Source organism: Spea bombifrons, chromosome 6, assembly GCF_027358695.1.
Source record: "Spea bombifrons isolate aSpeBom1 chromosome 6, aSpeBom1.2.pri, whole genome shotgun sequence".
NCBI lineage: Eukaryota > Metazoa > Chordata > Amphibia > Anura > Pelobatidae > Spea > Spea bombifrons.
This window is the reverse complement of record NC_071092.1, coordinates 5334031-5358974: the sequence shown is the minus strand read 5'-3', so window position 1 is coordinate 5358974 and position 24944 is coordinate 5334031. Positions and strand designations below refer to the sequence as shown.

The 24944-nt window shown below is 40.8% G+C and overlaps 1 protein-coding gene across 1 annotated transcript in view; it reads right to left on the bottom strand.

The window, feature by feature from the left end:
- CPNE9 (copine family member 9) overlaps positions 1–16309 on the bottom strand; it is a 66694-nt gene extending 50385 nt beyond the window's left edge. Inside the window, exons 1-3 of the mRNA XM_053469517.1 lie at positions 15955–16309; positions 3239–3279; positions 2826–2872 (exon numbers count right to left, since the gene is read on the bottom strand). Of these exons, the coding sequence (XP_053325492.1) occupies positions 2826–2872; positions 3239–3279; positions 15955–16031 (165 nt within the window). The 5' untranslated portion in view covers positions 16032–16309. The remainder of the gene's footprint in view (positions 1–2825; positions 2873–3238; positions 3280–15954) is intronic.
- Positions 16310–24944: the final 8635 nt, after the last annotated feature.

The window sequence follows — 24944 nt, the reverse complement described above, 5'->3', positions numbered from 1 at the left end:
GGATTTCTGTTTCCCGGAAAGATGAGACATTTTCTAGATTTTCCAGAATTTTACTGCCACCCTGTCCTTTTTGGATGTGAAAAAAGAGATTTTCTTGCATTTAAAACCCAAACATTTTGGTGCAGAAGAAAACATTCAATTTTGATGGTCCAAAAAATACTAAATAAATAATAATTATAAAAAATCCCCTCCAGAATAATTAAATCACATTGACTGTATCTGATGTAAGATTATTATATATTTAACCCCTTAATGACAAAGCCCGTACATGTACGGGCTCAAAATGCATTGTTTTCAATGGGTTTAGGGACCGCTCATTGTCCTTAAGGGGATAAATTAATTACCCCGTTTATTTTTATACATATATTTTTAATAGGGAGAAAGAGAGGTAACTAATTAATCCAATCAGGCCAGAATGAAATTAAAGATGAAATTCATCAATTAAGAATCTGGCTAGCGTGACCGAAATGAGATTTCCCTGCAGACCTGAAATTCATCGCATCTTCCTCCCGCTTCTACTCCTTCAGCTCAAGTTCATTAGCGCGTATTATCCGGCCCGCGTCTTCTCTCCCTGGACGCTGACCCGCGGCTGAGGTAGGACGGCGGCCCGTCTGTAATCGCCGGACTAACCAGTAATCAACCGTCGCTGAAAGTGAGCCGTAATCCTCAGCACCGCCAGGCAATTCCCTGGGCTCCTCGGCTGGGAGTGCTGACGCTTCCGACATGCTGAACGTATTAACTCCTTGGCTGCAAGAAAAGAATCTGATCTCTGCCGAAAGCCAGGCTGAAAATATATATATTTTTTTTAAAATATTCAAAGAAATGTAAAATTATTGTTCTCCTACTTTTTTTTAAAGTGTCCTTGATTAAAGGGGTAATCTGGATTGCCCTACGTTAAGCAGAAGAAAGAGTTCCAAACTTACTAGAGGGGAAAGAAGCAACGGAATAACAGAAACATAGAATTGGCAGGCAGATCGGCCCCATTCGGCCCCCGTCTAATCGCCTGTTTTCCCTGCTCTAAAGACTCCAACCTTAATCAGTCGTTGGTCTCGTCACGGGTGACAGGTACATAGAGAATGCAAGAATGGATCGGGGAGATCCGTTATCTTCCTAAGACTTCCTTACACTCCATCTCAGCCTCTGACCCGCTAGTTTTAGATTATGACCTCATGTTTTAACATTTCTCCTCCTTTGTTGAATCCATTCATGTCTTTAAATGCTTCTCTCCTTTTAATAGTTTAAAATGTTAATAATATATTTAACGAGAGGGCCACAAATGGCATATATTTCTCCGGCTTCCAAAGGACAAGAAAAACCTTCATGGAGGGAATTAGAGGAGTTAATGGCAAGTTTTAATGGCAACATTTAGCGTTTTGTTACACTGTTTTATTAAATGTTCCTTGGAGAAGTTGTGCTTGGGCTTGGACCCCTGGAGACCATGGTGGGCAACACGCATTTAGCTGGTCCATGGGGCAACCATTGATCCATTGGAATTGAGTAAACTCTACCGACCTTAGGGTTATGAGTTGTGAAACATACATGATACACTCTCCGTCATATGGCGAAGATGGCCTCTTCAAGCTGTGGTTGGGACTTCCATCCCTACCTCAATGATCAAGGTATCAGTCATTCGGGTTGGATCATCAGTGCTTAGATAGTTTGTAGCCCTTGAAGATTGGAATTAGTCATTCTCATGTTAGTGGAACCATTTCTTAATAATTAGGACCTGGCAGAAGGGAACAAAACCGGACTGAAGATCATGAGGCGGTCCCGGCACTTTAAGGCCAGCGGCTGCCTGATGACCTGTGCCAGAGAAAGAGACCTACGTTATCACTTACGACCTACATTGCTGGGAAGATCAACCAAATAGATGAACCCAAAACCCATATAAATTCCTCCGAATTCCTGCGATTTAATAAAAACCCCTTTATCCTATTAACTTTGTAATGCTTTACATAATGGGAAGCCGTTTTTTTATGTGCAGATGTTAAAATAGGTCAGTGTGCAAAACAAGATGAGACGTCACCTCGGAAATCGATAAGAAAAACAGGGAGAAAGAGAAGGAGCAGGTGAAGGATTTCTGCCGGAGTGGAGAATTGTGGGAATATTTATAAAATACAGTTTTTCTTTTTATATCTCATATTTCGAGGCATCCGAAGAAAATTGAGCTAATTAACAGGACTAAGCCACACACAGAGCGGTGTTCTGCACGATTCCTCTTAATTAAATAATCCACTTTAATCGTTTTATTAATAGATGCCAGGCTGACAAGAATTAGGTTTCTCGGGAACCGCGAGTTTCCCTAAATAAAGGAAAACTTTCCCACCCAAAGAAGACAGAACGGTCATTTAGCAAGTTCAACGATAAGGGTTTTTTTAAACTTTGCCTTTCCCGGGCAGAATTCACTGCTCAGTTTATTCATATGCAAAGGGTTAAAATTGTAATCCAGGGTACTACACCTGCCCTGCTTACATTGTGTGACCCTAAGATTTATTCACGAAAGAAAAACACTTCTTATATTTCTTGCAGATTAAAATGGAATTATTATAGCGGTTTCTTGGGTTTTGCCATTTTAAATAAAATGTAAGGTTACGCACTTTAGCTGGAAAGAAATCTGATTTTATTGAACTTTTGTTGTTGTCGCTCCTCAAATCACGTATGTTTACGCTAAAGTATAAGAGCGTTAAGGTACATGTTTCCTCCTATGTGAGATACATTTCCCAATTTCTATTCGTCTTTAGGAAAGTATTGTCATTCCCGAAGCTCTCGGCCGTAGCTAAAACCGTATTTTGAGTTATGGAAACATAATTATGCTTTGTTCTTACCTCTGTCCATTCCTTGTTCCCGACTCCTTGAACATACAGAACGACCACTGAAAAATAAAGTCAATATTTCAGTAATGAAAGACGCCATAAACAACAAATAATAATAATAATAATACTACTACTACTAATAATAATAATGATAATAATAATAATAAATAATAATAATAAATAATAATAATAATACTAATAATAATAATAAATAATAATGATAATAATAATAATAAATAATAATAATAAATAATAATAATAATGATAATAATAATAATAATAATAATAATAATAATAAATAATAATAATAATAATAATAATAATAGTTAGGTCTTGCGCCTCTTCTTTTCATCATCTCCCAACAACAACAGAACCCTTTGTGATTTAAAAATAACTACAAGACCTGCAATAAATTCTCTTCTTACCTGGATCCGATTTGGAAAATGTGTCCATGTCCAATAAACTCCTGCGGATTTAAGGCAGAAAATAATGAATGAATGAATGAATGAATGGATGAATGAATGGATGGATCGGTAATAGATCCCCCATCTATTACAACCCAACATGTTAAATAAAATGCATCTCTCTCCCCACTACGCCCAATGGCTTAAAATCATCAATTCATTCCATACCAGCTATCTAAAATTAATGAATTCCAATAAAAAATGTAAATTTCATTGGTAATTCTTGCCTGTAGCGTTCGGCTATAAACTTGTGATCTATGGGCAGAAAATGCTGTAGTAACCGACTACGTGCCGGAGTTTGGATTCTGCTAATTGATAATATAAATAAAAACGCAATTGTTATTTAATGATAATAAAGAGTGTTTCTAATGAATGTGGAATTGTTGAAGAATGGCCGTTTTCTTCATCGTAACGCATGGATATTGTGTGGTTTTTATGGCTCCCGTGTCATCGCATGACTTGGTGCGGTGTTTAAATCCATATCATTAATTAATTTGAGCACTTACTGCCTGATGTCGGCTCTGTGGGGGTTTAATATAGATTTGGCTGTTTCAGGGGGTCTCAAAGGCAAACGAAATCAGTGGCCAAATTTAGCAAATCTTTTCTTTTTTGTCTGGAGATTAAAGTTAGAAAAATAATAAATAAGCCAAATGCACTAATGGGTAGTTCTCTTGAGCCAGGGATACTTATAAGACACATATCACTTTTATACTTAAGCAGGGTAAAAGGGTGGTAGATAAGTAGAACAGCCTTACAGCAGAAGGGGTAGAGGGTAATACAGTGAGGGTATTAAACATGCATGGGATAGGCATTCGGTTCCTGAATCTAAGACGAGACCAACGACTGATTAATGTTCTAGTTGTGTCAGACCCTTTAAATGTATAGACTGTAAGAAGCGCTGCGGAGATAATAATAATAATAATTAATAATAATAATAATAATAATAATAATAATAATTAATAATAATAATAATAATAATAATAAGGCACCATGTAGCAGCCAAAACAACTTCTCTAGAAGCCAGGAAACCCAAAATGGTTTAGAATGGGAAATCAGGAACTTGGCCTTGGTTTGTAGACCTTAGACAGATCGACACGCACCGACCAATAAGAAATAATGTGAGCATTGGCCGTCCTATCAAGAGAGAGTAAGCTGAAGAGGCAGCCAATGGTAAAGCACAGGCCAAGCCAGAGAAGTCATCGAGAGAAGACCATGGAATCTGACCGGCGAATGCCTCTAATGGTAAGCGGCCCCCGTGCATTAAAAGACCCGGCCATGGCTTCAGGGGAAGCTAGACCCGGAAGATACAAACCTGATGATTAATAACCCGGCCCGGGACTCAGTTATGGTTTTTATCTCAGATGTTCTTCTTAGAAGGAACATTGTGCCCTCTAGCCAACTATTATTAAAGAAAGCCCTGAACTTGCCGACCACTGGCTTCTGGACCTTCTACAACCCTCTAGAAAGTCGGACAAAGTGAAGTAACAACCCACCGCTCCGTCTTCTAAACATTGTAACCAGACTCTGATACATTCCGCTCTGGGTCTCTCTATTTCTCATTCCGATGAACGCGTCCGCTCTCCAGACCCCGGGAAAAGGAGCTTCATCGTAAAAGTAACCTGCTTTATATTCAGCAGCAGAGTTAATCTTTCCGAATCCCTTTTTTTTTCTTATATTAAGTCCCGTTTGACTTGATTTCATTTTTCACTCCGGAAAAGAAACGCCAACCACGCAGGCATTCAAAGTCGCACTTGGCAAAGAAAGTTCTATCCTTCTTCTCGGGGGGGATAACAAGTCACAGCGTACGAATTCTCAAGCCGCATTCAATCGCTGGGATTTAGAGGGGCTCATTCACTACCGAAAAATGGTGGGTAACGCCGCACTTTAAATATATTATAGCAAAAAAAAAAAGGGTAATTTCCATAGAACGGCATCATATCGGAACGCGCTTCACCGTTTAATGTCTCCGTCTTCATTTATTATTCAGATATACAGAAGGGCTTGATGACGATTTCTCATTCTCTCGCAAAATGATTAAACGTTTGCATTTTCTCATTAATATTACAAGAAGGCTGCATATAATAGACGACAAATAAAAAAAACAAACAACATGTTTATTTAAATGTACGGAAAGGACCAGAATCGGGATTTTCATGTTCCGCAGCGCTTTATTAGTTATTGCCCCGCGGGAATTGTATACGAAACATTGTAACCCAGATGAAGCCAAAATCCAATAAAACGCAAGCGGAATTCCTTATAACATCGGGATGACGTAACTAGTAATAAAATCTTACATCAGTAATCAATGCCTGTAACTTTCATTAAAGTAACTTGTTCAACCTCGGTTGAGAAACATAGAATCCGCCGGCAGATCGGCCCCATTCGGCCCCCGTCCAGTCCGCCTGTTTCTCCTGCTGTAAAGACTTAAACCTTAAAGGTCTCGTCTTCAGGAGCCATATGCCTACCCCATGCACGTTTAAGTTTCCTCACTCTGTTAGCAGCTACCATTTCTGCTGGGAGGTTGTTCCTCTGATCTACCACCCTCTGACTAAAGTAAAATAAAAAAAATATGTACGCAAATATAGGATTAGGAACGTGATCCCAACTAGTTTTTTAATCCATGAATCTTGAACAGAAATAATTAATCTTGTTGAATGTTGTCCTCTTCATATTTCGGGGGCAGTAGGGTGAAAGGTCATGTTGGGTAATAAGAGAAAATCTTATACATTTATTTATTTTTTCTAAATTTGAGGACAAACCAATAAGATCGACTTTACATTCTTGACTGAGATGAATTGATGTTTTTCATGTTGAATCTCGAGGTTGATAACACGCAGAGCTTCTCAGTCCCAGGTCCCGATGGAGGCATCTTCTTGCCCTCTGGTCGATTCTAAGGTCTCAACGAGTCCCGCGTAGAATATTTAGGATAAAGCGGAGCGTTTGACGCATGTTTGATCGTTTATCACAGCACCATTGAACATTTTGGAAGGTTTTGTGATTGCCTTTGGAGTCATGGAGGTCTTCTTCTCCCTTCTATCCCCAGTAGGCTTAGATGGAGGGTTCGTTGGATTCTTTTTGTGAAGAGGACATTCTTGTAAAGGTCACGCTTGATAAACTGGTCTAGTTTCATTCTCACCGTGTAACAATGTAACAATATGAAGCCTCCCGTCAGCAATAACCTCCAAAAGACTTTCTGCTGACTTTGTTCAAATATTGAGAGAATCGTGTACTTTATCTGTAACTTCAAGAAGCCTTTGGGGTGACTGGGAATTGCTTGATTTTCTCCTTTTTCCTCCCCGAGATCCCACTATCCTTCCCGTTCCTTTACAAGGACATTATGTGTGCCTTTTTTATTAGTCTATCCATCGTTCTATTCCTTGCAGACCAAACGCTGAGCTTCAAGGCCCATCTTTCATAAGACGCCTTCTTTTGCCGAGCTCCTTTTATGAAGCTAAAATTAAATCCAGCGGAAGCCAAGCCTTCTTTCCTGTGAAGTCAGGGATCAAGAGATATTTGTAACGGGGCTTATTAATATGCTTTATTCAACCTGCTGCAGCACGCAGGGATATTCTCATCCGGAGGAAAGTGAAACTTTCAGCCAGATTTACTAAGCTGTGCTATCTGATTAGTAACCTCCAAGTGTAGAGTAGGACAAGTTATTGACCGGTGAGGGACGACGGAAATCTGTCTTGTTCTTCTACAAACTGGAAAATGCCTGTAGTTACGCCTCGTCCGCTGCAAACAAATTCGGTGGACTGGTAGATACTAAAGGCACGACCTTCAAGATGACATTTAACCCCTTAATGACAAAGCCCGTACATGTACCGGCTCAAAATGCATTGTTTTCAATGGGTTTAGGGACTGCCCATTGTCCTTAAGGGGTTAAACTAACATGAGATGTACGCAGACTGGAGGTAGGAAAGCAGAGTTAGAACATATATGTATTCAGGGCCAGTTTTGGGATTAAAATCAGTCCTGTCACTTTAAAGCTAATGGCCGATAAAATGCCGGATAGGTGCCGGATACATGCTGGATACATGCCGGATACATGGCGGATACATTCCGGGTACATGCCGGATACATGCTGGATACATGCCGGATACATGCTGGGTACATGCCGGATACATGCTGGATACATGCCGGATACATGCCGGATACATGCTGGATACATGCCGGAGACATGCCCGGATACATGCCGGATACATGCCGGATACATGCCGGGTACATGCCGGATACATGCTGGATACATGCCGGATACATGCCGGATACATGCCGGATACATGCCGGATACATGCCGGATACATGTGACCCCACGCTACGCTCCTATACTTTGGCAGCATGCAGCCGTGTGTATCCAGCGCGTATCCAGCAAGCGGCCGCATGATAATGGATGGATCTGCTGCTCAAATGTCAGGGGGCTTCAGCAGGCACTGGCTTACTGGGCGCTTGGCCGGTTTGCCCAATGGCCTGTCCAGTTCTGCATGTGTACCGTATATACTGTATATTATACTATATATATCTATATAATATCTTTTCTTTGGAGTGCTGGCGTTGTCACTTATGTTTCCAGTTCTGTGTAATCATATAAGATGATGTAATATTCTCACCCCAGGGCACACCGGATGGATAAGAAGATCGCGCTCTAACGTTCATTGAGTGTCTCGGGTCCTGAGAGCCAAACCCAGGGACTTGTGGTGGACTAACAAAAAAAAAAAGATGGCACAGATCTCTTTTCTCCTCCTTGTCACCGCTACAGACGATGTTTCAGATTCAGTATGCTGGATTCTGGGGTCGCGAGGTGCCCGAGCCCCCGCAATCGGCAGGGATCAGGAGAAGAGAGATTGGATCCAGTGGATCATTATATACATTAAAGGGACCTTGTTACTGCCAAGTATTTTGCCCCAGGTGCGGGCATCGTCGGTGCACTAGGGATTCTGATATAAGTCATATTATGTTGTTTATGATACTCGTCTCGTGTGTCTCCAGTTGTTACTTTTATTATTTTATCTATTATTTTTTGGAACTGGGGTTTGAGGTCTCACAGTCTGATCCAGTAACGAAGCCGCTGAATAAAAAGTAAGACTAAATAAATACAGAAATGGGTAACGTTTTCACAGAAATCGCAAGTAATAAGATCAGTGAATTCCCGCTCCGTGCTTTTTCTCGTAAAAATGCAAAATTGGTTTTAAAAATAGCATTAGTCGGGTTATCCGTGATTATCAGCCAGGGGTTCCTCCAATCCTTAACTAATTAGCACAGAAACGGAATTCAAGAGGCTTTTCGGGCCAAATGAAATGCGAAAGGCGTCTCAAACTGACTTAGAAAGGGAGACGGGCGACGCGCAGGTATAACGGAGGATAATCGCCAGAAATCCCGCAAGGTGTCTTCCTTTAAGGTTATTTAGCGAAATAAAACAAAAAAATCCATTCTGTCCCTTTAAACAAAAAAATCCTCCTCCATTCCATCCTCCGGCTTCTTTTTTGAAATCCAGGTCATGCTCTAATTTGTTTCTCTTTGAGGAAAAAATCTTCCTTCCAAGAAAGTCTTCAATAAACCAGTAAAATGACCCAATTTTTAAATGTTTTATTACGATACCCCAAAGAGCGCCGCATCCTTAACAGATTCCTGCTACTTTCTTAATTGCAGAAATGTGTTTTACTTCGTACGGCAAATTCTGGTTTGGGGATTCTCTGTAACATCGCGAATATCTGTGAATGTGTGTAACCTCCGCAGACACAGCAACATTCAAAAGTTTGGGGTCACTGAGCTGTTTTCATGGAAAACAAGGACATTTCTGGCTGTAATATAATTACAAAAGGGTTTCTAACCATCAATTAGCCTTTTAAACTTAAACTTGGATCAGCGACCACAGCGTGCCATTGGAACACAGGAGTGATGGGAGTGATAAAGGGCCATTGGAACACAGGAGTGATGGGAGTGATAAAGGGCCATTGGATCACAGGAGTGATGGGAGTGATAAAGGGCCATTGGATCACAGGAGTGACGGGAGTGATAAAGGGCCATTGGAACACAGGAGTGATGGGAGTGATAAAGGACCATTGGAACACAGGAGTGATGGGAGTGATAAAGGACCATTGGAACACAGGAGTGATGGGAGTGATAAAGGGCCATTGGAACACAGGAGTGATGGGAGTGATAAAGGGCCATTGGAACACAGGAGTGATGGGAGCGATAAAGGGCCATTGGAACACAGGAGTGATGGGAGTGATAAAGGGCCGTTGTACGCCTATGAAGAGATTCCATTAAAAATCAGCCGTTTCCAGCTACAATAGTCATTAACAACATTAACCCCGTCTGTGCTGGATTCCAAAATGGCCTCTGATTTCTCATTGGATGAACCAACCTCCAACCAATCCTGGCCCATATTTAAAGACGTCTACCGGCGTCTGCCGCTTCGGGGAGGGATTTCCTCATCTTTACTGCTCGTACTGTAAAAGCATTCATTCCAAGTCTGAATGGATGACTTCGCTCCCATCGAACGGGTCATCGGAGAGAGCGGCTTTACTCCGAACCCAACAAAGGCAGCGGATGAGTCAACGCTCTCCACAAACAGAAGTTTTCCGCTGTTTGAAAACAAGTTTCCTTAAGAGGCTTCTGTCATCTTAACCATGACTCAGAGCAGCGAGGCTACGGAGAGACGAGGGGCAGGAACTCTCCGCTGGAAACGTTTCCAGAATTCGCCTCGCTTGTCTCTCGGAGCCGCAGGTGAAGGTGAGGAAGGCTTTCTCAAAAGTTCTGCTACAGACACTGATTGCATTTGGCAGGCGACCTGCCGGGAGATTACATTTTGACCGGAGTGCTTACTAATTTATGAGCGGTTATTACACATTTCTAGCCGGTGAAGCGTGTCCATGGGAGCTGGAAAGAGTTCTCAGAGCAGCGAGGACCAAAAAAAATGGGAGAATTTGATTGGACGATCAGGGGGCAAAATACTTCAAAATTAATCAATAATAATCAATCATTACTTTTATTTCATCCACGTACAACCTGGACTCCCCTGCCGTGAGCCAACCAGCCGATTTCTCCTTCAAAAAAGTCAATAAATGTGGAATTTATTTGTAAGATTAACAAATTTGCTTAGGATCACTCAGCAAGTAAAGGGTTACTATCGCCAACACGCATGCAATGTATATATATATATATGATGCCCCCGTGGGAATTTTTTCCAAGTGAAATGATCGTCGCAGGGTTCTCATTGGTGCATTTCTTAGCGGGCTCGTCGTTTATTAATGCGATGTGTAAATTCCAGCGGTATCCTCTCGCTTTGTTAATTCCTTCGCCTTCGCTCCACCATCACCCGCAATGAAATCTCCCAGCTCTCGGATGGTATTAGAATGAACGTCGGTGCGTCAAGAATTTTATTAAAACGAAGGCAGGGAAAAAAATCTATTAAAGTTTTAACCCCTGTGGGTAACAGTCAGTTCTTCAGAAGGACTGTTAACTCTTTCAGTGCTGTTGGGAACGCAGTATGCACATGAATAGAGCTTTATGGGCAGAAAATGAAATGTATATCGTCCTCCTAGCCAGAGAAGCTTTATTCTATATATGATATATTATATTAGGAAAGCTATGTGTTTGTGTCTTATGGAATGTTCTGGCACCTTAGGCTGACTGATGGGAATTGGAGTCGGAAGCATACCTGGGAATCTCTAAGTCCCGGCTACCTGGAATCTGCCCTCCCTCTTTGGGATGTGGATGGGTCTATTGACATCAGTGGGTGGGCAAGTGGTCATCAATGGGTGGGGCCAATTGTGTTATGGGTGGGGTTAGCCCCAATTGCATGAAATTTGGAAGGGGTAGGAGGGGGACATGGGCGGGGAGGGGGCGTGCCTAAACGCCACTCCCATGACTTGAGGATTTTGTGCGGCGACCCGGAGACCCGAAGGACCAGCACTTCCCCCGGAGACCCCAGGTGTGCCTTTCTCTTTATTTTTATTAGGAACGATTTCATATAGCGCCATCATATTCCGCAGCGCTGTACAATGGGTAAACAGGGCATAACAATCAGTGTATCACATGACAAACTGGACTTAAAGAAACAAGGTAAGGAGGGCTGTTGCCCAAAGAGCTATGATTATCAAACCAAATGGGGATTGTAGTCGGCGGCAGTTGTCGGCGGCTCACATAGCTTTCTGAGATATTATTAACGCTGACTTTTGGGGACTGCTGTCCAAATACTCCTGACAGAAAAATCAGAGGTTATTTTAAGATAATTGTCCCCTGGGGGCAATATATGTCTGATAGGGGGTAATTATTGCATGGTAACTGCTCTCCTGCAGTAAGCCGGTGACACTTGATGGAGTGAGTTGGCAGAACTGAGTAACGATTCATCGCTCGTCAGCCGTTATTAGGAAAGGCAGGAGAGTTTCTGACACATCTTGGTATATTTGCCATGGGGGGGCATCATTTTATTTACTGACAGGACTAGAAGAGCTGAACTGTTCCTATCTGCCGTGAGATATTCCGTTTCTATGCTTTCCGGGGCTCTAGGTGACACTTATTAAAAACTATTGACAGCAGACAGCCCGGTAAGAAAGTTTTATTTCACTGAGAAGGTAGTGGATAGGTGGAACTGCCTCCCAGCAGAAGTGGTAGAGGCTGGTACAGAATTTAAACATGCGTGGGTATGCATTTGATGGATGAAACTTGTTTGTTAATCCCAGCATTATGTCATTTTTAGTAACTTTGTATCATAAATTCACAGGGAAAGAGAAAACGAGGGGAAGATTAACCGTGTCAGTAACAACATAACTGAATAGTAGCCAGACTGTGTGTGTATATATATATATACCGTATATACCGGCAGATATGTATTTATTCATATTGGTATATGCAAATTCTTACACATAGATATTTATATGAAATGGATATTCTTACATATATATTTATTTAGTTATTTATATTAGTATTATATATATTTTTACATATGTTTGTACTTATTTATATTGGTATATGTGTATTCTTACACATATTTATTTAGTTATATTAGTATGTGAATATTTTTACATATATATATATATATTTATTCATTTATTTATATTAGTATATGAATATTCTTACACATATATATTTATTTATATTACTACATGAATATTTTTACACACACACATATATATATATATATTCATTTATTTATTTATATTAGTATACAAATATTTCTACATATATATATATTTATTTATATTAGTATATGAATATACACACGCACACACACATATATATTTATATATTTATATATTTATAGATATATTTTTATTTTTTTGTAAAGCATTCCTCCGTCCGATTCCGTTTGAAGGAGACACAATCTTCTAGCCGGAAATTTCTGATATTATCACAAGTGAGATTATAGTTCCCATTGTATTTATGTTCTGATTAAATTATATTCCCAAGGAGATAGACGGAATATAAAGATAACCCTTTCACTGCCAAGGAGGCAAGACACCCAACGGTATTATCGCCTATTGCAGCCCCGCATACTATTTTCATAAATACAGGAAGATAATTGTATTTTTTGTATTACATGGCGATGCGGTTATGACATCACACATTAGAGTTTCTCATTTTAATAATGACCTCATTCTGTTTAGATTTAGATAAGAGAGACTTTGTGGGGCAGTAAAGGAAAGGGAAGCCCATCTGAATTTTACCCCCAGCAAGGCCATTTAAATCGGTGGGATGTAGTCAATCAGCTGTTGGCTTGTTGTCAGGTATAACTAAAGCACCCTGAGTGACCTACCTGTATTCAAGCAGGAATTGCATCTCAGATATAATAGGAAAGAACAACAGAAACCTATAGGGAGGTAAATGCGATCAGATCCAGACCCGGAGGACTTGCCTTTCTAAAGGTGTCCTTATTACAGATACCCTCCTTTCAGCATCTGACGAAAATGGGTCATCGGCTCTCCCTGGATTCATAAATCTATGCGAAGCACACATGGGTCGAGGAGCATTTCTTAATAAAACTCAACACCTTATATTTAAATTCAACCTGGAGAGGGTGAGCAGAATTTTCCTCATCCCACCTGCCTCTCAACGGATTATTAGAAACATAGAATCTGCAGGCAGATCGGCCCCATTCGGCCCCCGTCTAGTCTTCCCGTTTCTCCTGCTGTGAAGACTCAAACCTTAATCAGTCGTTGGTCTCGTCTTAGATTCAGGAGCCATATGCCCATCCCATGCATGTTTAATCCCCTCACTGTATTACCCTCTACCACGTCTGCTGGGAGGCTGGTCCACTTATCTACCACCCTCTCAGTAAAAGCAAATCTTCCTTACATTTCTTCTTCCCCACTTAATTAGGTTTTCATTATTGTTTTTAAATGCTTTTTTTTCATGTGAACAAGTTACCCCATATAAAATATTAACCCATTTTGTGCTGAAGAGTCTTACAGGCCAAGTAGCTGCTGATTGGAAGCTTTGAACTACGTTAAATCGCATTCTCTGAGGTGCAGCGTCGCCCAAACTCTCCAGCACGGCTTCGCTTTTCCGCTAATTACGCTTTTTTGCTTCATGGGCCAGTTTCAACTACTCAGAAAGGTGCATTTTTTTTTTTTCTAAAGAAACATCTATTTAGTTTTTCTTTATCATATCGGCGCATCCTAGCGGTGCAGTCACACGCGTGGGGAATCTGATACGTGTAAACATACATACTCATGCATGAAATCAGCCTTGTTACAATACTCCAGCGCTGCCAACAGTTCTATCACATATTAAAAGGACTACATTCTATATCCACCCATGTAACATATATACATAGAAACATGGAATAAGACCCATTCGGCCCCCGTCTAGTCGCCCGATTCTCCTGCTGTAAAGACTCAAACCTTAATCAGTCGTTGGTCTCGTCTTAGATTCAGGAGCCGTATGTCTATCCCATGCATGTTTAAATCCCCTCACTGTATTACCCTCTACCACTTCTGCTGGCAGGCTGGTTCACTTATCTACCACCCTTTCAGTAAAATAAGCATTGTATATACATTTTATTAATGGATACATAATTGTTACATCCACAGATAAATTCTCGGACAGTGTGTGCCGTATAGCTATGTATGTCTGGGAATGCATGTATCCCTACACACCTGAGCTGGCTTAGTGTGATTTATCTTATAAACATGGGACTCAAACATGGAATTAAATTGCTGTTTGGAGTACAGGTATTTTCCATAAATCACTTTGTATACATACGGTTTCCTAATAAAGAGTGCATGTATATATATATATATATATATATAAACACACACTAACACCAACACTGACCACTGACACACACACACTAACACCGACACTGACCACTGACACACACTAACACCGACACTGACCACTGACACACACACTTACACCGACACTGACCACTGACGCACACTAACACCGACACTGACCACTGACACACACACTAACACCGACACTGACCACTGACACACACTAACACCGACACTGACCACTGATACACACACTAACATCGACACACACACATATATATATACAGTCTTTACATAGAGTGAAAAAATGTTCACTTCAATTAACTGAATATTAAATCAATTTCACTTAAAGAAAGACAGGTTTCAGTATTAACCCCTTGTTCTCCCCATACTGCATGTTTTCCAAGATTTTCAATATTTTACCATCTTCATTTTCTCTAATCTCTCCAAACCTGTCCATATGTCCTACTCCCACCCCTAGCAAATCCCCGAGCTTTAGCTGAAACATATCACGCTGCTATCAGTTCATTATGTACAGGCATTTAAACAAAACCCTTAACCTCTCCACCGCCAGAGATCGCGAATTCCCTACAACACAGCTGCCCGGTGAGCCCTCCCATAGGGCAGCAGAGGGTTAAATTCATTATTAATTGATACTCTCTGTCTTCATCAATGTGGGAAATCCTACTAGCGGATCCCAGATAAAAGAAACTCTGAGGGTCCTGCTATGCTGAGCCCCCAGCAGCTTTCTATCTGTACAATCATTTTCCACCTGATTGCATCTTGGATTGGGATTCAGGGTTAATTGACTACATAAGCCATTATAAAGTAATTAAGCCAGTTCCAGTAAAGAACTTAAAATAATTATTATTTCATGCTTGCTGATTGGATTAACCCCTTAAGTGCCGGGTGGAACCATAACACACTGTATAAGAAAAGTACACAAGTATGCATCCCCCCCTTCATACATCCAAAGCAGATGCACAATATATATACATATAGATATATACATATAGATATAGGTACAGCTGTATGGAAACTCAACTTACTGAGCAGTTAACTCCAATTTATTACATATATTACATGTTACTTTTGTACATGTTACATGTTAACCAAATGTAACCCTTTTTAAACCACTCTTGTATGGCTGTAGTGATTGTCAGTGTAACTATGTAACTGGTTTTAAATACTGAAATGCTTCTCTAACTTTCATTGTGCCCATCTAGCCATTCTTTGTCTTATGGAATGTGCCCGAAAGCCCCATGCTTTCCCTGAAATGGTTAAAACAGTCCCTCCATCAGCACTGGACACTGATGAAACTTCCCCACCACTTCCACCTGCAGGCTAAGGTCAGAGCCCCAAAGAAATCCCTCACCAACCTTCCACCCAACTTGAGCAAATGTCTACAGCCCTGATCCAGACTGGGGTCCACCATCCCACCTCTCCCAGTACACCTACCTGCAGGACACAGTGATCTCTATCTTGGTGGCAGGTACACTGCTGTTCACTGGGTCAAATTCTCCAATGGAAGCCATCCTCTCCTGCTCCTCAAAGGTCCACCTGATGCCTGGATCTTCCAAGTCCTGAAATCAACCACTGCTCCTCTTACTGCTGGTTCAGAGGAACATGGACAGAGATGTAGCTAGTAGACCATGGAGAGCTCCAAGCCTGAGGTCCATGGAGACTTTCCAAACACAGATATTTAAGAAGCTGGTGATTCACCTCCCAGTGCTTTCTTTTTGCCTGCTCCTAACAATCTGATGTGATGACTGTATCACTCTCAGAGACTGCTTCTGTATGGAGTGCCATCCTCTGTAAATCTCCAGGTGGCAGTATTTCAAGAGTTCTATTTCATCAAAGTCCCTCCACATCTGTGTCACCAAAGCCACATTAACCCTCTAAGAGCTGCAGGACCACCAAGCTCCTTGGTCTCAACAACATCTTCAAGACTTGAGTTTCAATTAAAGCCAAACAAAGCCCCCATTCCATCAGTTATGAGCAAAAGGGGGCAATATTCCCTTAATGGAAAATAATATTTACAATAGAAATGACTTCTTCTCCTTCTACACCCCAAGGGCAGGGGTGGAAAGTTTTATATGAAATATTACAGTAGCATTTTTTTAAAGGCTTATAGGAGTATAATAACAAAGATTGTCTGCAGCCAGACTCATGCCATGCTAGGATTACAACATCGCAGATTTACAATGGAATTAAATTCCATCTGAAAGCAGTGTGGCTTTTCTCCTTCATACATCTGTTGCTGTTTTTTGCCTTTCATCTCCCAATTATGAACCCAAAATACTCCACATTCGGAAATGCTGATAAATAATGATTCCACTTTTTTTTGTTTTTAGTTTATGTGAAGTTTGCTGATCTTCTGCAAAAAAATGTATAGATATCCCAAAAAATATATTTAAAAAAAAAAGCTAAATATATATGGAATATAGAATATATCTGCCTAGTCTTGGATACATAAAGTTTCTTTTTTTACCCTTTTTTATCTAGGTAAAGGGTGTTTTCCCCTTTTTCCTATAAATCTTTCCTGATGGGAAATCATAACTGGGGTATTATTTTAGAGGGCAGCTAAAATATACACCAATTCCTGTGCATTTTATCAAATATAAAAAATCCTCAATACAGTAAATGTTGAGAAAATGCCTGGGTGTCCTATACTTGATGAAAGAGCCCCCTAGTGGACAAACATGGAATAAGTTTAACAGTCTGCCCAGCCTTGCATTATTATGGTTTATTATTATTATTATTATTATTATTATTATTATTATTATCATTATCTATTATATTCCGCCAACCTTTTACAGTTCGGAGATTCAAATGGTCAGAGATCTGGAGGGGGTCCAAAATTTCAATATAGAGATCAGCAAATCTCTTGTGATTCAAGCAGATTAGAAACAAAAAAATGACCTTTTTGGTCAATGTATTTAAAAAGGTAGGAGGATAAGTAGAAGGCACCATCGCTTCTTTTGGGTGATACAATGAATCTCATGCACCTCAGCGTGAGGTTAGGCTGGAAGGGAGCTGCTTCAGCTTCTCTGAACATGGGAGAGGGAGAGTGGAAGAGAGGAGGAGAGGGGGAAGTCTGTGTGTATTGTGTTAGAGTGAGTGTGTGTATTATGTGTGAGTGTACGGTATTCGGGTATGTGTTACTGTATAGCGTTAAAGTGTGTATTAGTTTATGGTGTAGCACGAATGTGTATTGTGTTTGTGCGTGTATACGTGTTCCTGTATGGTGTTAGCATGAGTGTGTGTGTCGGTGTGTGTGTCAGTATATGGCGTTAAAGCATGTGTGTTTTAGTATATGTAGTGAATGGTGTTAGCATGAGTGTGTGTCTCGAGGCAGTGTCACCAGGGAGAGGTAAAGTTGACATTGTGTGTACAACTAGAAATGCCCCCATCCAAAAAATGGGCTTTGTGTTGTATATCAGAAATATCCCAAATGGTTAAATTCACAGCAGACCGGAGAGGGTTAACGTATCCCAAAAAAGAATAAATATTAAATAAATCAGGATTTTCCGCCGACTATTATGTTCGCTGCCTGGACTTGTTGTTATCCCCTCATCCGTAGTTTCAATTTTTTTCCCCCGTTTTTCTATTCTTTGACATCTGTGGGTTCTCGAAACCTGAATCAGACTTCACAGGAATGCAATCCAAATCCCAGCGTGGGGCAGGCGACAATTACCGATATCCCGGCAGCTACGGGGTGGATGTGAGACATCGGACTGAAAAGCATTGAAATCGGATGGAAACGTTTAATAATCTTTAAAAAAATCCATCTCTTTCAAGTTTTTTCCACTTTTTTCCCCTATTTTTGCCCATTTCTACTGATCGTCGGTGAGAATTTAGCAAGGATCGATCTGTTTTTAAATGTTTTGTGTCCTATGTGGACTTAACCACAAAACACAACACAACTTTTTGGAACTTTTTTCAGTTTCTATGGCAATAGCCTATCAGTAGCTGCTGTATGATGACCCCCCCCCTAACTCGCCCCGCTTTTACCATGGGTGACCTCTACGAGTGGGGTTGACATTTCAATGCATCTAGAAGCGAGACATATTTAGGTTGTATTTTTAAACATTTTTTTTTACTTTTTTTTAACCTTCTTCAAAGTTCTGCCGAGTTTCCTTCCAAAAGCCAGCTCGGTGCCGGTGACTTCAGATGCGGAAACCCAGTTATTAATTGTGAATTTACCTTACTTATCCGCCTGACGATCTAATTAAGACGTGACAGAACTGGGACGGCGGAACTCCACAGGGTGGTTTTAATGAGAAAAAGTTAAACGGGATAGAAAATGATCGCAGGTTTTTGGTAAGTGGAGCAGGGTGACCCCTTACGCCTAACTTTATTTTTAACGCGGGGGGTCTCGTAGAAAGAAATATAACCCTTATAGAATGCACCCCTGGAATACACTCAGATGCAGTCCAGCGTTCTGTATGATGCTGCGTTGGTTAAATGTTTCCCGTCGATGCTGTCCACGGTCCTTAAACTACTTTCTGACTCTCAACAAACATACACTATATGGACAAAAGTATTGGGACGCCTGGCCATTACATCAACAGGGGCTTTGATGACATCACAGCCGGTCAAGTTCTTCCAACCCAAACTCATCCAACCATGGACATTATCCAAAAAATGTCTTGGAATCCCCCCCTTCTCCTTGGTTTCTAACGGTCAGAAGGCTGGCTGAGTGTTGTGAGAGCTGTAGTCCTCGGAGGCTGGATCGTGGTGGAAACCAAGCTTCTTAAAAAACATTATTGAGATATTAGCATTTTTCTCTGGGTTATTCCGGCACATCTAGCACCTTTCAGTAAGCAGCAAAATCATGAACAATTATTGATGCAGAACACATTATTATTATTATTATTATTATTATTATTTAATATTATAAATGCATTATAAATATTATAACATTATATAATTTATACAGCGCCATCATATTCCGCAGCGCTGCACTATAGGTAAATTAATATTTTAATGCTGATGTATTAGTAAGGCTCAAGCTCCCTCTAGAAATGCTTTTTAGCGTCCTCGCGCATGGTTAAAACCCGCTTAAACAAACACGCCGAATCCCCGCAAACTCCGGGACCGTAAACCTGCCTCGCGATCCCCAGCGCAGATAAGTACAGGCTCTGCGGAATTTCTGAAGCTTGAAGCTATTTAAAAGAGCCTCGCAGATGTCGTGAATTATACATTTAAACGGCGGACAAAGAAAATGACAAACGACAAAGAAAATGACAACGTCCTCAAATTTCCTCTATTAGGCGATAAGGAAATTTCATTTTTTTTTTTTCTTTTAACACGCTGATTATAAGTCAATCCGGCGGCTGAATTAAAGACTCTGTTTGTAATGAATGAGCTGTTCCGGACTCTCTGAACGCGACTTCGCTGAGCAGATAGTGTGGCCGGCAAATTATTTATGAATTTAAATGAGGTTTTTTTTATTTTTTTGTGATTTTTCTTCTCTGTTCTCATCAAGGTGAAAGATGTCAAAACTGGGGGACAAAGGACTTCTCATTTGTTTTTTGTGTCACTTGCAAGACAGCGGCGATTACTGGCGGTTTTAACAGACACTGATTTGGCTGCTTTTAAAAATTAGTTCAAAAATTAACTTCCCGCTATTTTATTATTCTAGTTTTTGCCCCATAATGTTTTCAGGCAGCTGCATATCAGCCGTTTGGATGAGTTCTCGCTCTGTTATCTGAGTCCCGATCTACTAAACACCCCAACTCCTTATCATACTGCCTGTGGGAGACAATAGAATGGCTTGGTCTTAATCACCCAGTCTGACTCTCTGACTAATGAAAGTCTATGGAGGAACGGACTTCATTAGCATCGCCGTAAAGCATCAGCTCAGTGTGGTGTCTGAGCCGGGAAAGTCACCCAAAATACCACAACAATGGCAAATTGTAGGTTTCTATGTTTGCCTGGTTGCTGGATTCAGTAAATTAACCCATCGCTCACTGTTGAATTAAATTGCATAAAATTAATGGCTTAGTATAGGATCATCAAGAAGGCGCAGGGTAAAATTCTATTACAGGGCACCCTAGAGAATCGCTGTACAGAGCTTTGATCATCATGGAAAATGTAGCTGTTTTTTTGTACCTAGGGGCAATTTGAGATATAAAACTGGTGCTAATAGGGCAGATATCAGAGCAAGAAGGAATTCCGCCATCACCTGGGAATTTATTACTCGAATCAATCACGGGAATATAATTAAAGCAAAACGAGTGGGGAAGGGGGAAGAAAACCTACAATGGATTGGGGATTCCCGGCATTGAATGCCCATTACTTCTGACGTAGGAATCAATGGTGGCCTTTTAACTTATGTCAAAGGCTGGGGGTCCGGCCGCGGGAAACATCAATAAATATTCAACAGAGGTCACACAGTACGATGCGTGATCAATAATCAGTAATCATTTGCCATTTAATCATTGTGAAGAACGGCTTCCGCGCTCTTCTATGTAATCGGCATTTACATTGCCCACAACTCGATGACATGTAAGTGAGGATAGCGTGTTTATTTTGGGTGGTCGGGTTTTCCTTCCTCTAACGTGTGGAGACACAGATTCTAGAGCAGGAACCATTGCAATGGGTTTGATTCTCCTGCATTATGTTTTCCTGTTGCAGTTATGTTGGTGTCGACACGGATTTCAGGAGACGACCACGTGGCGTCACCAAGCATTAACTCTAATACAAAGATTAAAAGGACAGATCAGCGAAGCAGCAACAGATGCAGGGATTCACCGGAGCAGGAGGGATTTCGCCATCTCCTTTAATATATTCACAGAGGAAAAGGTGGTAAAAGCGGAGAGGCAAGAAATAGCGGGACTTGGTGTTCTGCAAGCTCTTCTCTGATCTAGAACCCGATACTACAAGCCAGGGTTAGTCAACATGAAGATCCCCTGATGCTTCGGTTTATCTATGAGAGTCGATCGTCCTACAAGGTTTTCGAGAGAACCATAGAAATACGAAAACAGATAAAAAGGGGAAAAAAATAGAAACATGAGATTGGGGAGGGTTGAAGTCTTCGTTTTTGGTCGTTTCGGACCATGAAAGTTCCATCTTGGAACTGACCACCCTGATCACGGGGAACATAACGGAGAAAGCAGAACGATCGATGTATTCTTTCTGATAAAACACTTTCTAAATAAATAAAGATAAACATGAATCTGTCCAAATAGAACGTCTCTGAAGGTAAAACGAGGGGGCAATGTTCTGGGGAACCTGGCTTCCATTTTTTTTATCCTATTATTATTAAAAAGTTGATGACTGCAGCAGTCAGGGGCCGAGAGGCGCGCAGGACATATCCAGAGGCTTAGCTATCAATTGCTGTCAAGCTTCCTAATGAGGAACTTCAAGGAGTAAAGAAAAAAAAAACAAAACGCTCCCAGTTTCAATATTTTATATTTCATATAAACATCAAATCTCAATAATTCTACATCCCAACCGCGCTTCCAGCGGCTTCAATGCTTCCGTTCTAGAATTTAAATTATTAAGTATTGGAGAACAAAGTGGCTTTTACCTGTTCACCAGCTTTGATCCGAGTTGGCCAGGAGGCACATCATGCTTGGAGATGACACTTCAGTAGTCTATGCCAAGCCTTAGCAAGCGACCCCAGCATTCAACTGATTTGTTATTCATGACATCCACCTGCTACGACGGGCTGGCTTCAAAGACTATGCTGCGTACGGTCGGCTTTATTGTAAGATTAAAAGAGAGACAAATAAAGGAAACAAATAGTGATTTAAGAACGTTTTATTAAGAACACAGAAATAAACCCAGCCCTCGCGGTGGTGGATGGATTTCCCAGCCGCGCTGAGGACCATCTGACGGGGGACCTCATTACATCATGCATCATCCAGAGCCGGGACGTGATGTCATATCCTGGTGCTCTTAAGGCTGTGGTCTACATATCTCCTTAATGGTAATGGGCCAGTTACAAGGAAGACCCCCAACCTTCCCACCGAGTTGCGGTTAAAGAACTATCGGGGATGATTCTTCATTTAAAAAAGCTAAAAAAAGTTATATATAAATATAGTAAAACCTTATCACATTCCATTGGTTCATGTAGGCGTTGCTCCAAATCTAGGACTTTGCACCCCAAAAACCCTCTGCTTATAGTGCGAGGAGGGTAATATAACGATGTGTAGCGAAAGGTTTAGAATTAAGGATTTCCAGCGGTCTACGGCTTAGAATGATGTTATTTATCTTCCCGTTCCGGAGAACAAAGCGCCTTGAATAACATTGAAACGTTTTTCAATGCTTAATAAATTCTTCAAATATTCTTGAATATTCCTGAATTTGAGTCCAATTTAAAAAAATACACTCCAAGGGAATTATTTTATTTATTTATTAAATTTTTTACTAGAGATCGCACGTCCAGCCATTCTAGCCGCGTTAACGTGCTTTGAGAACCCGCTGCAAAGGGTTAAACCAGGGTTTTTTAAACTCGACCACAGAACGCATTTGCTGCGGATGTCAACATTTTATTTAGCAGCTCAGAACAAAGATTAACCCTTTTGTATATTACACAGCTGAATGATACATTCCAAAAGCCCCCCCATGGGCCCTTACGGGGTTAAGGGAACAGATCCGAGTTTTGAATTGATCCATTGTGAATTAAGATTAAAAATATATTTTTTTTAACATATTCTTATTAGCTTATTAAAGGGAAAAAAAATGGCTACCCTCGAGTTGACTCGTTGTACACAATGTATAGGTCAAAGCAATGAAACACGCAGCAAATTGCAGACATCTCTTCCTCCCCCTACACTCGGCTGACCTTTAAAACAGGTCTTCCAGCAACAGCCTGGCAACTTTCCGTAATGAGACTCAAGATGGAGACTTATTACCGCAAAAAAGGCAAAAAAAAAAGGTCACCGCCATCCCCCACTCCACGCATCGCCAGTAACGATTGGCGAAAAAGCATAAAAGTCTAGTCTTTTAAAGCAATCCTATTCCAAATCAGATACCAAATGGTTAAATGGTGCCGTTCCACCTACCCTAAATTGTATTATTCATTTAAATGGCGCCAACATATCCCATAATGCCGCACAATAGGCAAACCGTTAACACTTTTATAACCAAATGCGGCATTCAAAAGTTTATTCCTTTGTAATAAAATAATTCTTTAATCACGAAAATAATTTTGTTTCATTGATAATATTTTTTTTTACCGGGAACGCTTGTCATGTGACGCAAAAGCCAGCACCGATAGGTTGTTTCCTCGGAAACCATAACATCTTAATATATTCTGCAATGTTTTATTCCCCTAAACCCTTAGATCGTATAATAAAATAATAGATCTACTGAGGCTTTTTTTACAGAAATACCAGAGATGCCGATTCATATTTTGTCCAAGTGGAAGATCGTTTTTTTTAATGGCAGAAAACACATAATTATTGAATTAAAAAAAAAGTGGATTTTTGTGGATACTCCTGTAATCGGGTTCAGCCCCGCTTCTGGCAAATTATACATTTATAAAGATTCTAAGAACAAAAACGCGACGACCCAACAGTTTCTTCTTTGGTTCGGACGCCTCCAGCGGAATCCAACGCACGAAGTCATTACTGGTAAAGTATGAAGGTGCGACGAGGCGGCCATCGGCTGAGGAACGACCACGTTGACCGCAGGGAGCGGCTCGGATGGCAACAGCGACACCAAACATACGTTAGAGCGATGCGGTGATTTTAAAATCATTGATTTCAAACACAAGATATCTTAATATCTACACAATAAGGACAATGGCGGAAGGTGAGCTGCAGCTGTCTTCATATAATTCAACACATATTCCATCGATCACATTTATTTAATAGCTGAGGTTGTTTTGTTCTAGAGAAACAAAAAAATAAATCACTTTAATTCTTCTTAGTATTAGAAAGACATTTAATGCGACCCCCCCCCCCGCCGTCCGGAACCGAGAAAGCAGGGTCTTCAGGACACGGTGGGACGAGACGCTCCAGCGCAGAGGGTATCCGGTTCCTTTGTGGTTGGGCTCTGCTTAAATCACATAGAGAGTTCTTGATTAACTGGTGAGATCCAGATCTGTTTTTGGATTTAAGATCCCAGCGGAATCCATCAGTGGTCGGAAAACGCAGGTCTTTGGCATTGTCAGCGGGAAGAGGCTACAAGGACCAGGCAGCTCTACGACGTATGAACGAATAAGTCTACATCCAACACGCTTTCCCTTCCCTTTTTTACATATAACCATTCTTAAGAGCAATTTTACTTATGTCTATTTAACCCAACATGCAGGACCTTGGCTTTTGAACTTGCGTTAACCATCTGACTGCCTGGGGGGGTAAATTGACCATTTCTCACCCTTCTGGTACACAAACAGGGAAAGAAAAATGATAATATACCCGCGAAGTGGTGTAGGCATCAATAGTGGCCCGTGGCTTCGGCGTTATAACTAGCGGACTACAATTCCTATC